This window comes from Physella acuta, unplaced genomic scaffold (genome assembly GCF_028476545.2).
Source record: "Physella acuta isolate Inbredline_101_S28 unplaced genomic scaffold, ASM2847654v3 ptg002368l, whole genome shotgun sequence".
Taxonomy (NCBI): Eukaryota; Metazoa; Mollusca; class Gastropoda; family Physidae; genus Physella; species Physella acuta.
The window spans coordinates 7,751-25,008 of record NW_026733859.1 but is presented as its reverse complement, the minus strand read 5'-3'; the positions used below and the strand labels follow the sequence as shown (position 1 = coordinate 25,008).

Below are 17,258 nucleotides of genomic sequence, written 5' to 3'. Positions count from 1 at the left end.
ATTCTTTAACATATATACATTTTTACATACAAGCTATGATTAAGCCTATTTTACTTTCCTGATTTAAATACCGTATACACACTTTAGTATCATATTATCATGCCTTCAAAACTGTATAGAACAGCAACAATTTTTTTATCTTTAAAAAAACTTTGTAGGGGAACGGCGATGGATATAGCTGTTTGATAAGGAAAAATGTTTGATATTTTTTTGGTGTTTCATCTTAAGCGGGTAGGCTAAAAAAGAAAAAAAACTTTTTTAATACTAGAGATCAAACATTTTTTTCTCTACAGCTTTTAAAGGTACATCGGTATTTGTGTTTCCATTTTCTAAAAAAAAAATTGATAAAATTTGGTAACTAAGACCATGGCAGCCATCTAAAAAAAACCTCTTCGTAAGATTTTCACCATTCATAAATTATTAAATTTTATACACCAAAAAACAATGAATTCATAACCTTTTAGCTCATGGTTGATAAATTCGAAAAAAATTCTCGAGTTCAAACCCTCTGGCAGATAAGGCTCGATCCCTCCCAACACTAAAAATTAAGAACGAAGAAGAAGAAGATAACCTTTTAACTTATTTTGGCGTACTCAGCTGAAATGGTGTGCAGATCTACAAACTAATTTATTGTGAATTTTTAAATTGTGGGTCAGTTAAAAACACTATATTTAATGCCTTAAAATTCTCCCCAATTTTTTTTAACTCCTCCCCAGACCCCACTAAACACTCCACAGCATATTGAGTCACCTCTTGAAAAATAAATTTTAATTTTTAGTTATTAAATTACATATTTTGTATTATGTATAAAGTACCATTTCTGTTGAATGAAATTAAATATGAGAAAGACGTTTTTATATGTAAATGAGATTCGGTTCGTTTTAATTATTAGCTTTTATGTAATAATGCACTAAAAAAGGGAAAAATAAATGATATTCTTTAAATATATAATAATACACTGCTTTTAAAAAAAAGAAAATAAAGAAAAGCGTGGGTAGTTTCCATAGATATTAGTTTTAAAGGTACCTAATGGATAATATAGAAGCCCACGCTTTTCTTTACAGTTTATGTATTTAAATAAAATCCTTCATTTTCTACTATCGAAGTGTTAATTTTTACGCATGCTCCACTATTCAACCATGCCGTCGCAAACACAAGCTAGTTCACTCTTGCTTAGTTGTAAGTTAATTTCACTGTATTTTATATTGATATTATACTTTTTTTTCAAAAGACAACGAAAAACAAACTAAATTGCAAAGACTACTTTATTTTTCTAAGTCATACTATACATGTAATAAATATTTTTTTTAAAAATTAACAATGATTAACGATATTAATCAAATACAAAGTGTTTGAAATTTTACATAAATCTCATACATTTAGTACTTATGTTCAAACATGTGTATTTGGAATTTATTTCACAATAATGGGTGTTGTTTTACAATCACAAACTCAGATAACGTTTATGTTAATCATATACCAAAACTCAAATTTAAAATTAAAATTTAATTTATTAAAATGTAAATAAAATCTGGAAATAGATCTCAGTTTGGAAATCTTTTTTTTCAAAACTGAAATATACTATTTATAATATAAAAGTTTAAAATAAGTAATAAATAATATAATCGAAACACTATTATCGGTATTCATCAACATCACTACAGAAAATATGCATTAGAAGTATTTTTGCCAAATGGATTTTTCAGATAAATTTGTTTTAGACATTTTACTCCAAAATAATGTAAAATAATCTGAAATGTATTAACAAAAGGAGTTTTCAAAAAGAAAAATTAACAATTTCAACAACACATACTTTTTGTAATATAGTTGAGTCATTTACCATAAAAATAGATACGCTGGTATGCGGACGGAGTCTTTGTCATGAATGAAAATATTACACCAAAAGTTTAAACATAACACCAGCCGTAAGTAAGACATACGAAAAGAGCTGTATGTTGTCTGCACCTGGTGATTTAAAATAAAATTATATATATATATATATATATATATATATATATATATATATATATATATATATATATATATCATACAAAAGTATTACAAAATAAATAGAACAGTGGTTTGTAAACGGAAAGTAACCAATCGCCAAGAGGCGCGGATAACGGCCAAAGTGTAAGAGAAAGTTTTTTACAGAAATGTAGTATGCTTAAGAATAAAAATACAAGTGAATTGTTATTTCAATATAAATAAGATTTTCTCCCCTGATAGGCGTATTTAATTATACAATCCATAATTGATGAATGTAGTGTTCCTTCCAGGCATCTCTCAAGTCCCCCACACACCAAAGAAAGTCTACCGCCCCAACCCCCGAACGAAATGGAAATTATGTAGAAAACATACTTTTAATAGTGTACGCCAACCCCCCCCCCCCCCCCCCCCGAAAATATTTATTCTGCCGTCCACTAAACAATTTCGAGACCCCTCCCCCCCCCCCCACACACACTCCAGGGGGAAAAATTCTGTATAAATGTCACTGTTGCTTTTCACAAATTTTAGACCGAAGGTTTGTCCTGTGGATACTAAAATCTATGATTCGTTCACTACGTCTGCGGTTGGAGTTTCAGTGGATAGAAGATGAGAGAGAGAGAGAGAGAGAGAGAGAGAGAGAGAGAGATACAAATGTATATCAATATGGCAATACATACCGCACTTTTCGTTGTATTTAGTAACTGATGGTTCTAGTCCAGGGCATGTTTCGGAAAGACATTTCCCGTAAACTCCCAACAACCTTAATTATAATATGTGTATGCATATATATATATATATATATATATATATATATATATATATATATATATATATATATATATATATATATAATGTTTTAATATGTATAATCTACGATACTTCAACAATGTTATTATTAAGTCATTCGAATCACTATTGTTGTATTGTTTAACGCTGTATACAATGTTTTGCTGATAATCATAATATATAAATATGTATGTAATAAATACATGAGATATTGTTTTCTACCCACTATTATTATCTTATCGATGTTTCTCAGACTTTTTTTGTAAAACCTGTGGGCTATTTTACATGAACAAATTTAAGCAAAATCGACATATGGGTTTGGTAATTTGAGATATGGGATAATATGATCAATACAACATTGTTTTAATGAAATAATATTTCTAAACACGTATTGCTTTAAAAATAAAATAAAAAGTTAATTAGTACTTACGTGCAGTCTATGGTTTTTTGATCGGGTGACAGCATAGCAGTTTTATTCGCAAGACACATCTCATTAACGCAAGTTAAGTTGGCTTTTAACAAATTGTCAACAGCTGTTTTTATATCTTTTTTAGAAAAAGGATCATTTACAGATTTTTTTTTAAAAATATGTATTTAAACTGATGTTTAAATACTTTATGTTTTAGTAACTTTATTAACTTTTCAAATCCTACCTGTAGCTCGTCTTTTACGACCTCCTGAATATGGGCAATCAAATGAATTTCATTATATATATATATATATATATATATATATATATATATATATATATATATATATAATATATATAAAGCTCAATTTTGTATGTTTGTAATAAGTTTGTCGTTGACATACTTCGATGGATTTAAGTGTTAGATTATTATCGTGCTCATAGTCTACATTTATGAGTTTAAAAATTACTATTGAAAGTGTTGGGAAATAATTTTCATTTTTCAAACTGATAGTAATAATTATCGGCATGTTCATTAAACACAATTTTTAAAAAAATATCATCTTTTACAAAAAATCTAATTATGTCTGAAAATTATTTATATTTAGTCCTTTAGCACTTACAATTACTTCCCTTTATAAAACATTGCATTAGTGGAAAAGAATTTACTTTTTATTACTTTGTTTTGGTGTTGGGAAAAAAAATAATTACATAATTAGCGGGGATTGATCAAGTGCAAATGTTGTAGGTATTTTACGGATAAGCTTGGAGTATTATAATTGTTTATTTGGTTTGGTTTGGCACCTACGTTAGTTTAAGTGAGTGCAAAAGACTATGAATAAGTTGGGGGTACTATAGGCGTTTATTAAGCTGAAACAGGCGATTCTGCGCCGGGCTAGACTGTGAGCACTTTGCGTTTATGTTCGCGTTTGTGTTTTCTTTGTGTTTAGGTTGGGTTTGCGTTAGTGGTTGCATTTTGATTTGGTTCGTTTTTGTTCTTTCTTTTTTCGTTTTCGTTTGTGTTTTTTTCTTTGGGTTTGTGTTTGTATTTGTGTTTGTGGTTGGTTTTGCGTTTGGATTTGGTTTGTTTTTGTTGGCTTTTTCGTTTGTGTTTTTTCTTTGGGTTTGTGTTTGTGTTTGTGGTTGGTTTTGCGTTTGGATTTGGTTTGTTTTTGTTTGCTTTTTCGTTTGTTTTTTTCTTTGTGTTCGTATTGGTGTTTGTGGTTGTGGTTGGGTTTGTTGTTAGGTTTTTGTTTTCGTTTGCTTTTTTGTTTGTTTTTTCTTTGTGTTTGTATTGGTGTTTGTGGTTGTGGTTGGGTTTGTTGTTAGATTTTTATTTTCGTTTGTATTTGTAATCGTGTTGGTGTTATTTTTGCGTTTTGTTGTTTTGGTTTTGTTGGTTGTGGTTTGGGTGGGTAATGCCGGGTTTATGATGATTACTAAACACACAGGTAATGGTCTTTAACAGTAAGGTTTTTCACAGAAGCCAGTGCAGGGCCTGGCCGGGACGGCTTGTGTGTGTATATATATATATATATATATATATATATATATATATATATATATATATATATATATATATATATATATATATATATATATATATATATATATATATATATATATATATATATATATATATATATATATATATATATATATATATATGTATATATAATTTTGTTGTGAGCTTATGCATCTTCTCATGAACCATTGTGGACAATTATATTTTGACTACATTGTTATAGAGTAGCAGTTACAAAAAAATTAATTAACTTTTTAAATGTAGCTGGTAATAACATCCAAATACACAAACCGCTAAAAAAATATTTCAAATTTGATTAATGTATCTAACAAAAACATTTTTTTTCAAATTTGCAATTTAATTACATTAAGCTTTAGTTTAGTAAACTATTAACAAACTTTAAACGGTTAGCTTTAAGTGGTATTATCTGTTAACGTTTTTTTTAATTTGCTTACATTCACCTAAAATCCCCACACAATAAAATAGAAATATACCTATTGCTTGGTTATTAGGAGTTTTGGTAGTAGTAGTTGCCGTACTCGTGGTTGCTGCAATAAAGCAAATTTCAACATAGTGATGTTTACTAACATTTATAAAATATACTGGTATACTTAAACTTTAACAAATTATCGATTGGCTTTCTTGTTTTTATAACTAATTTACCACTACATCGACACAAGCAAACATTCAAGTAATTATATTCACAATGCAGACATATATCTGACAATGGATTTTTCTTCCAAATAAAAAAAAGTAATTTAATATATTTAAAGAAAATAGTGAGCATTAGAAAACTTCAACACTTACTTGTGGGGGTTGTTGTAGTCGCTGGTGTCGTCGCTGTCAATGCAACACATACATTTACGTTATTATTTTTAATTGTAAAGTTAATACAAATTTCTATACAATAAAACGTATAATAAAACTATTACCTTGACACAAGCAAACATTCATACAATTATGTTCACAATTTTAAAATGCAGATATATATCTGACAATGGATTTTCTTTCAAAATTAAAAAAGCTATTTAATACATTCAAAGCAAACAGTGAACATTAGATAGCGTCAACACTTACTTGTGGGGGTTGTTGTAGTCGATGGTGTCGATGGTGTTGTCGCTGTCAATGCAACACATAAAATTACGTTATTATTTTTAATTGTAAAGCTAATCAAAATTTCTATACAATAATACGTAAAAGTACACGTTTTTCGACCAGCTGGTTTAATTTATCAATTAGCTAATTAAGTTAATTATTTAATATTCTATAAAATGTTAAAGAATTCTAAAAAAAAATTTCAAAGTAAAGAAGTTTTTGTGCAATGATATTTCTATGAAATGTACACCTAGAAAATGATAAAAATTTTCGTATACAAAATTTCAAAAATCCTAATGGGAAAATATCGAGGGTTCTATAGTGAAAACTGATGTCAGTTTGGTCAAAGCTAGTTACGGTACATAAGCCTACTTGTTTCTTTTGGTGTATCTGGTGTTCCTGTTTCTGTAAAAAGCAAATACACAATTCTTATCTCTATTGTTAAAGCGTAGCTTAATAACAAACGCATAATTGATGGCTTTCTATTCTATAATCTTTTGTGCTCACGTTGTATTATATAACAAAATCTAAAGTGATTGCAAAAATTGCAGTCTATTTACATATTTAATCAGTAAGAGAGTAAAATATATAACATATATTATATAAGATAACACGCTTTTTTAAAATGCGAAAATAAAGAAAAATTTACCACACAAACGATTAACCTCGTCATAGAAATTTTCGAATTCTTTTAACACGTCGCCACTTTTGCATTCGGCGAAGTTGCTGATACATGTCCTGTAATCGACCGCCTTGCTGAAAACATTTTCTAAGAATTAGTTAAAGTATTTTACTGCAGATTTCATTATTTTCATTATTATAGATGTAAAAATTTTAACTATTGATAAAGTTATAATTTATATTTATTCTTCATAATCAACTTTAAAAATGAAATATTTTTAATAGTCGAAATGGGAAAATGTATAGTAACATGCATTAACCTGCATCTTTCTTTATCATCTTTAGCACCATAAAGACTTTCTCGTTCCGTAAAGCACGGTTTGTAGCATTTTCCAAAAAGTTCACTTGTAACATCATTGATAAACGTTGAGTCTTTGAAAATGAGGACGTTTTATAGAATCATATTACAATTAACATCAGCACCATTAGCATAATTAACATTTATAGTAAATAACACAGCAATGGCAATCGTGTTTAAAACATATAGAAACAACTGATGATATTAGTTCATGGGAGAAGCATTAGCGAATCTTTATGTTTTTTGCTTCTTAATTTTACTATCACCATCATACAAGTAAATAATTAAATAAATGGTTTTATTCATAGTTACCACTATTAGACTTTGCGAGCGCTTTGGAACAAAAAAAGAATATATATATATATATATATATATATATATATATATATATATATATATATATATATATATATATATATATATATATTTATATTTATATTTATATATATATTTATATATATATTTATTTATATATCTATATATGTATATATATATTTAATAATATATTTATTTATTTATTATTTATTTATATATCAATATATTTATTTATATGACTATAGATGTATATAATCATATATTTATTTATTTATATTATATTTATTATTATTTATTTATATTATATTTATTATTTTTTTTTATATTATATTATATAACTGAGGTTTAAAGCCCTAAGTGCGCGCTTTGGCCAGTTCCCTTTGACCATGTTGTAAGAACTTTTATAAATGTTAACACACATTCGTATCTCAGATGTTGACAGAGGTCGCGGCGATCCTGAATCGTCCTTGCAGTTTGTTATGAAAGCCTAAGGCGCTTTCCACAAGCTAAAGACGATTATGTAGTTCTTAAACAACTCTATTCAAGAAGTGTTTTTGCTGTTTATTTTTCACCAAAAACTTCACACATTAGCTGAAATAGCACAGCGAATAAATACTAGTGTAATGTTTTCTTGTAACAAATGAAAATAATAATATATTGAAAATTGAGAGTTTTTACAGGCGAATGAGTCATTTGGCCTACTTCGGGCTTTGACGGTAACAAAATAATTTTGGCTTTTGGAAGCTAATAGTAAAGGGACAATATGTACGTTTTAAAATTCAATATTACCAGCTGCAAAAAGCGTGAAGACCAGAGAACCTGTAAAAAATGTGATAAGTGCATAATTGATTTCAAAAGATGATACGTATACACAAATATTCACTTTAGTTCTATAATAATTACTATCAATCATATAAGACATTTTATAAACTAAACTGTATTTTTAGACATAGAGCAGGGTTAGTTAGATACAGCCCAGAAATTGAGCTATCCGTTTTTATACTTATACAAGGCCACCAGAGTTTATATAATCAGTAAAAACTAAAGAATAATAGCTATACTATGCAAATAACTGACAAACTTGTTCTGCTTTTTTAACTTAAAAAATAAATCTATTAAAAATGTGTGTGCCTTGTCATGAAATGTTTAACAATTCAAATATAAAATATTAAATAAACATATCTTACCAAAAAATAATCCGCACATCTTTTTCTGTAAATGCTGTAATTTAAAAGTGAGGTTAGTGTACATATGCTACTATATATATATATATATATATATATATATATATATATATATATATATATATATATATATATATATATATATATATATATATACACATATATATATATATATATATATATATATATATATATATATATATATATATATATATATATATATATATATATATATATATATATATTTATATATATATATATATATATATATATGTGTGTGTGTGTGTGTGTTACAAAATAATGTAGGACTTCAATATTATGTTCAATGCTTTTACCATTCCTTAACCTTTTAAATCAAACACATCGTTTTCATCCAGCGGCTTGCAAATAAAAATCATAAATGTTAATAAAACAATGCATAGCAGAGTTATGTGTCATAAAATCTAAAGGTTACTAGATAATATTAATTTTTTATTAAAAAGTTTTCTATATTGTCAGAAAAAAATTATAAACAATATGCAATTAATTAACAAGATTATTAACAAAATCAGAAAATCATGTAACATGTCAATAACATGTTGAAACTAGTTAAGCAGTATTATTCAATTAATTGTATTACATTTTTGTATTGATTTAAATGTTATTTGAAAAAATATTTTTAAAAACTTACAAAATATGGACGGCTCAATACAGAAAATCTAACAGAAGAAAACAAGTGAAGTCCCGATACATGAACTGCCTTTTATAGTCTTTTGTTTAAAGTGTTTTAATTTGCTGTTGACGTCTGTAATCCCAATGAAAAAAAAAATCAAGGTGGTGTGGTGGTGCGTTGGTATGGTTTCGACGGTTATCGAACATTGTCCCCTTGTCAATAACCTACTTGTATCACCCCCTGCTATTACCCCCAGATAGATTACAGCTGTTAATTAACAGATTTGTCCAATTTTCCTCTTGAAAATACAAACTATTAACAAATAGGGAGATAATCGAATTCCAAAGAAAGCCTTTTACACCCAGAACGTACTCTAACCACAATATAAAACGTGTCCCTATCCTGCTATCTTTCCATATGCGGATCATAATCCCAAAAGCCCAATATCATTATTAAAGCTTCCTTATTACTTTATCGCTTTATTGTTATATCCCTTTATTGCTATATACCTGTTTCCCTAACCCCCTATACCCCTACACCTCCCTAAACCCATACCCATATATGTCTATACCCTTATACACCTATACACCTATATTCATATTTTATTGTATCCTTATGTTTCTAATTCCCAGTGTTTCTTCCAGACTTTTTTCTCCGGGGAGGGCACTTGAAATTTTCGGGGGGGGGGGGGGGGCGGTAGACTTTCTTCGGGGGGGGGGGGTGGGGCGGACACTGTTAAAAGTATATATTTTCTATATAAATTATATAAATTTCATTTCGTTCGGGGGGGGGGGGGGGGCGGCAAATTTTTTTCGGGGGAGCTTAGCCCCCCCGAAGAGATGCCTGGAAAAAACTGCTAATTCCCATAAATTATTTTTTTCCTGTATTCTTGTATACCTATATCGCTTCATCCATAAAGCCTTGTATTCGTATATCCATATATCACAATATTCTTATATCCCTATATTCCTGTGTCCATATATCCCTATGTCCTTGTATCCCCATCGGATTTTGACTAACGTTTGAAGTTTAAAATAAAAGATTTGGTAGGTACTTTTTAAATTACGATTACAAAAGTTCACCCAGGTCAACATGCTGTAGGCCTACGTGGAAAGTAAACAAGAGTAGGACGAATCCATTTAAACAAAAGCTATTATAACATTTATCAAACGTCTGGATCTTATGGAGGTTGGCCATGGTTTTTAAGTATTAAATACATTGATTAGATAACATTGTGTTGGGAATCTTCTTGATACCTAGTGAAGCTATTATTAAGTAAAGGTGTCTTCGGATTTCGGGAATTCAGAAATCTCATTATTTTCTTCCCTTTAGCAATATCCTTACGAGTATTACGTTTGAGAGAGTGAGACATTGGACATGAAATTAAGACCAGAAAAGGCAGGTGTCATGTTATAAGGGTAGCGTATTCTAAAACAATATTGTTAAATTGTTATTCTTTGTCGTATCTTGTGCCAACAAGTTGATAAGTCGAAAGCTCCAAGAGAAATCTTATACAATTCATGCATTTCCTTTCACTTTATAATAAAGTACTTCTAAAATGTACTTTAAGATTATTTAATTCGTATAATAAAGTGTTATAATAAATGTTTGAAAATAAATGTCTGAAGTAAAGTTTCCCTTTCAAATCTGACGGTCTATGGGGCAAGTGAAGTAGAGTTCACTTGTTTTTGTGACCTCGGCATATGAAGAGATAGTGTGGTCAGCACTTTGCCCAGCCGCCTTTACTTTCCCTGACGTGAGTTAGGTACTCATCAGCGTTGGGTGGACTCAGGGACGGTCTACTGACTTGAACCCGGATTCGAACTCGAGACATACGGGTTAGCAGTCCAGCTCTCCACCATAATGTCTGAAGTAGATGGAAAAAAACGTTAAAGCTAAAGGGAAACTTGGTTAACAGACATCGAAAGACAGGTTTAGCAAAACAAACTGATTTTTAAATTATATACTAACATAACGAGTAAGCTTCGATTACTTATCCATTTATATTTATATATATATATATATATATACACATACATACATACATATATATATATATATATATATATATATATATATATATATATATATATATATATATATATATATATATATATATATATATATATATATATATACAAAATCGTGTGCGCATTAACGTGTGAATAATATTATGCTCGTGGTTGTTATGAGTTTCCTTAAACGGATATGTTCTATTAGTCAAGCAACCCACCTCTTAACTTCACAATATTTATAATTAATGTACAAGATACAATGGGATTCAATTTGAATTTTTTATTAATTCAAATTTTTGTTGTAATTGTTTTTATTTGTTATCAATTTTCTCAGATCTATTAGTCGTAGAATCCTTTTAAAGTTATAAATAACTAGGTAGCAAATACTTTAGTCAGCGCCAGGTCGCTAACCCCAAAGTCTCAAGTTCAAATCCGGGTTAAATAAAAGCAATAAGATTTTACTTTATGGATTAATCAGGTTTGTAAAAAATATAAAAAAATAGACATTTTGTTTGGGGTTGGAATGATCTACTGGTAGAACGTACGACTGCTAACCCGAAGTCTCGAGTTCGGTCAACGTTTCTTTGTCCACTCAGCTCTGATGGGTACCTAACTCATGTTAGGGAAAGTAAAGACGGCTCGGCATAGTGCTGACCACACATACGAACTCTACTTCATCTGCTCAATGGATCGCTACGTCTGAAGAGGAATGTACTTTTGACATACTTTAAATGAGATGTATTGTTCCTGTATGACCTAGACTAACACCACAGTCGTGTAATCCGCAAACAACGCACAACCGATAGATCTATGCAAAGGGAAGCTACTTGTAAAATGCTAACTTCCATTTATTCTATGAATTACAGCCCATAACTGCAGAAAAGCAGAAGGGAAATAGCTCGTAAAATCCAGTTCTTAGTATTGTTAAATCTTTTCGTTTTAAAATACGGTAAATAAATTCCATGTTTATATTATGTTGAACATCGTGTCAAGTTGATGAGACATAGATCTAACCAGGCGTAGACATTGATACGAAATCTTTGTCTTCCATATTGTCAACGTTTTAAAACTGAATTTCCGTTTTTAAATTTACCCAACAAAAAAGTTTAAAAAAAAGTGTATGTTAAGGTTATTGTAGATTAAAATGCAGAAATACGGAAACTAACTGCTCAAATTCAGTCGACTACTTTATACTATGTAGACTACATAATTGAAGAAGAATGGAAGGTTTTTAGTAGCATAGCTTGTCCCATATCGAATTATTGTTTCTAAATTCAAATTAAGACAAAGCATTTTAAACAACTATAAAAATACCAGACTTAAACTTTTTATATCAAAACTATTTAACAACGAACATACAAGTTAACAGGCTAAAGTATCGTTGACTGGGTTATCATGGCAGTAAAAACCTGAAAACACCTATCAGTAAAATATCTTTAAGGTGACACTCAGGCTGATACTACCAGGAAGTAATACATACAGAAGGAGGCCCTCGCTAACTTGATAATATGACACTTCATACACTTAGTGGTATCAATTCATTTCCTGTTGTTCTTTTTTAATTTGTTTTTATTTTAGATAATTTATAATTTTATTTTGTGAGGCAATGATTTCAAGCTTCTTAGCTATTTTATTGAAAAGTATTTACTAAATATTTAAGTATAATAGCTCCATTATCTTATATCGATGTTGGTTATACAACAGAGGAAATTGAAAACCAAAACAGAAATGTGTCGACATTTTAATAAAACATCGAAAAAAAAGACATCCATTTTTATAAGATATGTCTTAATTAATATTAGTGATGTATATCAAACCAAAAAAGCCGTCATAAAACATCACAAATCATAACTTATTAGATATATTTAAACGAAAATAATGAAAAAAAATGGTATCATGATTATTCAGAAGACTTTACGAGAGATAAAATAAATATGCGTAACCAAATAAATGCTTGTAATAAAATCAATAAACATAACATCAACATGAACTGTGCTATAGAAAATCTTTATGAATCAAAATGATTTGCATGTAATATTTACCCTGTAAACACAAGAAACACACGCAAGCACACACACACAAATACATACACTCTCACACACACACACACACACACACATATATATATATATATATATATATATATATATATATATATATATATATATATATATATATATATATATATAGGCCTATATCACTTCATTTTAGTTTTTACTAAACTGGTAGTGACAATCTCCATACTATGGCAGGTACCTATATACATTTGTAAACAGAACAAGTCCAGTTAGCTGCAGCATATACGTATCTGAAAAAAACAGTTTATATTTTTATATTCAATGTGTTTAAATAAAAATATACTAAAAAATACTAAAAAACATATTATAATTAAACATTTAAACGCAATTTGTTAGGGATTGAACACTTCCTACTTGCTGGTTTAGCGTTTCCTCCATTTTTAGTCGTCACTTCATGTGAGGTCGTATTTGATGATGTATTGGTTGTTGAGGAAGTGCTATTTGTTGTAGTGGTAGGTGTTGTTGTGGTGCTGGGTGTCGTAGTTGTCGTAGAAGGTGTGTTGTCGGTAGCGCTAGACGTACCGGCAGCAGGGGTGACTGCATCTACAGCTTGCAAATAACCTAAAGAAAGAGGCATATAATTTTTACCATAACTATTTAATTAAATTATACCACAGACCAGAGGCGTAGCGAGGGGGGGGGCGGGGGGGACATATGTCCCCGGGCGCCGACCTTAGGGGGGGGGCGCCAAAATGGGTTGGAAAAACAAATTGAAAGTTTGAGGGGAGGGGTGCAAATGAAAAGTTCGAGGGGGGGGTGGTGCAAATCGAAAGTTTGAGGGGGTGGGGTGCAAATGAAAAGTTAGAGGGGGGGTTGGTGCAAATCGAAAGTTTGTCCCCGGGCGCAGGGAAGGGTCACTAAGCCTCTGGTAACAGCAGCCGAACGCACTACCATTCAACCACGCCGTCCTATAATATTACACTTAGTTTCAGCAAATAATATATTTTAATGTTTTAAAAAGATGATTAGCATTTTGAAATATCTAAACGTACATTTAACCACATTATCAAACCACTCTTTAAGGAAGTGATTAGCAATCAAGCAATTTGTTTTTTATGTACAATTTCAACTTACCGACCAATAGAGTAAGAGCGAACAAAACTGAAAAAAAAGAAAGCAAAAACAAATTAAATCTACTCTCTGACCTTTTCCAATACTAGTGCAGTTGTACCTCGAAAAATGAGCGCCTTACATACCAGGTTTTGCTGATATCTTTAAGCAGTTGATGAAGAGGTTTTTTTTTTAATACCAGCAAAATTCGCTATACGACGAACCGAATAAGCACGTTTTGATGCATCCTTGTGTGCTGGAGTTATTTAATGACATGTGTCTAATTCATCTTAACAACATTAAGAATGGGGGCAAGAAAAAACTACCTCGGAGAATATTCCTTTTTATAAAAATGCCTGCAGGGGAAGGTGGGGGGAATAAGAACGGTTAAGAAACCTTGGCAAATATAAGCTTAACAAGCTTGACAAAGCTTAAGATACGCTCTGTCAAGTTTAGGGATATAGGTTAGTAATAACAGTGTAGCGAGATGTTGACAATGAATGACCGAAAGGATGCAAAACGAAATAAATTCTTATCTCGAGGTACCCCTTTATTCGCTTTAATATTGTATATATATATATATATATATATATATATATATATATATATATATATATATATACATATATATATATATATATATATATATATATATATATATATATATATATATATATATATATATATATATATATATATATATATATATATATATATATATATATATACTAGCCGTCCCGGCCAGGCCTCGCTCTGGCTTCTATGAAAAACCTTTCTGTTAAAGACCATTACCTGTGTGTTTAGTAATCATTCTAAACCCGGCATTGCCTACCCGAACCACAACCAACCAAAACCAAAACAACAAAACGCAAACATAACGCTAACACAATTACAAATACAAACGAAAACAAAAACCTAAAATCAAACCCAACCACAACCACAAACACCAATACAAACACAAAGAAAAAAACAAACAAAAAAGCAAACGAAAACAAAAACCTAACAACAAACCCAACCACAAACACCAATACCAACACAAAAAACAACGAACAAGCAAACGAAAACAAACCAAATCCAAACGCAAAACCAACCAAAAACACAAATACAAACCCAAAGAAAAAAACACAAACAAAAACGAAAAAAGACAGAACGAAAACGAACCAAATCAAAACGCAACCACTAACGCAAACCCACCTAAACACAAAGAAAACACTAACGCGAACATGAACGCCCGGGGCGGAATCACCTGTTTTAGCTTAATGAACGACTATAGTACCCCAACTTATTCATAGTCTTTTACACTCACTTAAACGAACGCGCCTGTTTCAATTTAATGAACAATTATAATACTCCAAGCTTATCCGTAAAATACCTACAACATCAGCACTTGATCAATCCCCGCTAATTATGTAATTATTTTTTTCCCAACACCAAAACAAAGTAATTAAAAAGTAAATTCTTTTCCACAAATGCAATGGTTTTATAAAGGGAAGTAATTGTGTTTTCCTAATTTATCAAAGGGAAGTAAGTGCTATAGGACTAAATAAAAACATAATTAGAATTTTTGTAAAAGATGATATTTTTTTAGAACTTGTGTTTAATGAACATGCCGAAAATTATTACTTTCAGTTTGATAAATGAAAATTATTTCCCAAAACTTTCAATATTAATTTTTTAACTAATAAATTTAGACCATAAGGACTTTAACTATCTAACACTTAAATCCATGGAAGTATGTCAACGACAAACAAACTTATTACATGTCAGTTACATACAGAATTGAGCTTTATATATATATATATATATATATATATATATATATATATATATATATATATATATATATATATATATATATATATGCGTGTGTGTGTATGTATGTATATGCGTATCGTCAGATATTTGTGCTATGTTCTAAAATTTACAAATTATTAAACGACCATAATGAATAAGTCCGTCTTTTGTCGTTATGTCGTTATGTGAATTGGTTTGTGTTATAAAGATCGTAAAACACGATAATTACAAGTTCTCTCTCTACCTCGCTGTCCTTGTATGTCTCTCTCTCTCTCTCTCTCTATATATATATATATATATATATCTCCCATACACAGAATACTTGAAAACATAACACACACACACACACACACACACACGAGCCCGCACATACACGTAATGGCACATAATATACACATGAACATACATACACCTACACACATATTTTAAAATAACCTACCTAATACTGATGTGTTCATTTTCCTCTTTTTTTAAATAACACAGTGAAAGATATTTATCTTGATAATGCTGCTATTAAATTTGCTCAATAAGTGAAGTATTCTAGAAAGAAAAAAAACGTTTTTATTCATTTGCATTAATAAATAAATAAAAGCGCTGTGAAAATGCATGTAAGCTTTAACATTGACAAATTACATTAGACATCAAACTGTTATTAAACATACTTTAAATAATCACACGAATACTATAAAACTTAAATTCATTAAAACTGAAACTTTACTTTGTTTTACTCTAAGCGATGACTAGTGTTTAAAAGAGGGCCTATCGTGATGTATTCACCTTTTATATCACAGATTCAGGATGATAAAACACGGATGTTTAACCACCGTGAATGGAGGGGAGGGGGAGGAGCATCAACCTGTCGTGTCTCTGACGTACCTGGTTTTTTCCACCTGCTTGCATTATCTCAATTGGTCCCCCTCCCCCTTTTTCATCCAGATACCTTGTTTGCACAATTCAACACAAGCGAAAACATTGTTTTTTTTTTTTTATACAGTTGCCAGTCACGCTTTTTGTTCAGGATCAGGTGACCTTTAACTAGTTTTCTAGGCATTTGTAGATAACGTTTTAGAAAATAACTACAGCGGTTTTTTTAGGTATACATTTAGCTCGTTGAAAAGAATAGATATTTTGCCTATGTTGTGGATACATCTATTGTCTTTTTTATCAGTGTTAAATTTTATATCGGATATGTTATAGCAGTCGGTGGACAATAATGTTGGGATATAAAGCCTTGATTAACCATAGCTAACGCTATTGTTCTAGTAAATTTACCTTTCCTGTAATTTAATACTTAAAATAGACACGGTTTATTAAAAAAATAGTTTTTTTTTTAAATATACGGATTCTATAATTAAGCTGGTGGGGATTTAAATTTCCTTTGGTCGCT

At 29.9% G+C, this 17,258-nt stretch overlaps 2 protein-coding genes across 3 annotated transcripts; both read right to left on the bottom strand.

Annotated features, from left to right (window-relative positions):
- Positions 1–1,253: 1,253 nt before the first annotated feature.
- Positions 1,254–9,011, bottom strand: LOC131933109 (uncharacterized). The gene is made up of 14 exons (XM_059289921.1): positions 8,953–9,011; positions 8,286–8,319; positions 7,888–7,917; positions 7,096–7,119; positions 6,746–6,857; positions 6,454–6,560; positions 6,177–6,209; positions 5,787–5,828; positions 5,517–5,549; positions 5,204–5,257; positions 3,429–3,452; positions 3,206–3,320; positions 2,667–2,749; positions 1,254–1,965 (listed from the first exon to the last, which is right to left on the bottom strand). Exons 2-14 carry the CDS (start codon positions 8,302–8,304, stop codon positions 1,895–1,897), a joined length of 747 nt encoding a protein of 248 aa, XP_059145904.1. The 5' UTR covers positions 8,305–8,319; positions 8,953–9,011; the 3' UTR covers positions 1,254–1,894.
- A 3,748-nt stretch (positions 9,012–12,759) lies between these two features.
- Positions 12,760–16,646, bottom strand: LOC131933110 (serine proteinase stubble). Of its 2 annotated transcripts, none has more exons than XM_059289922.1 (5): positions 16,590–16,646; positions 16,311–16,411; positions 14,102–14,128; positions 13,382–13,588; positions 12,760–13,257 (listed from the first exon to the last, which is right to left on the bottom strand). In XM_059289922.1, exons 2-5 carry the CDS (start codon positions 16,327–16,329, stop codon positions 13,193–13,195), a joined length of 318 nt encoding a protein of 105 aa, XP_059145905.1. In that variant the 5' UTR covers positions 16,330–16,411; positions 16,590–16,646; the 3' UTR covers positions 12,760–13,192. The 2 variants fall into 2 exon arrangements, with proteins under 2 accessions (XP_059145905.1, XP_059145906.1); XM_059289923.1 differs by having other exon boundaries at positions 16,534–16,607.
- Positions 16,647–17,258: the final 612 nt, after the last annotated feature.

Bases quoted from the DNA above. Each gene is read 5' to 3' on its own strand.
- LOC131933110 (XM_059289922.1), bottom strand. The intron at 13,589-14,101 runs GTAAGTTGAAAT...CTCTTTCTTTAG, and splicing joins CGCTCTTACTCTATTGGTCG to GTTATTTGCAAGCTGTAGAT. The intron at 13,258-13,381 runs GTAGGAAGTGTT...TGTTTTTTTCAG, and splicing joins AGGAAACGCTAAACCAGCAA to ATACGTATATGCTGCAGCTA.
- LOC131933109 (XM_059289921.1), bottom strand. The intron at 5,829-6,176 runs GTAGGCTTATGT...TTGCATTGACAG, and splicing joins AGATACACCAAAAGAAACAA to CGACAACACCATCGACACCA. The intron at 3,321-3,428 runs GTAGGATTTGAA...TTTCTAAAAAAG, and splicing joins TCGTAAAAGACGAGCTACAG to ATATAAAAACAGCTGTTGAC.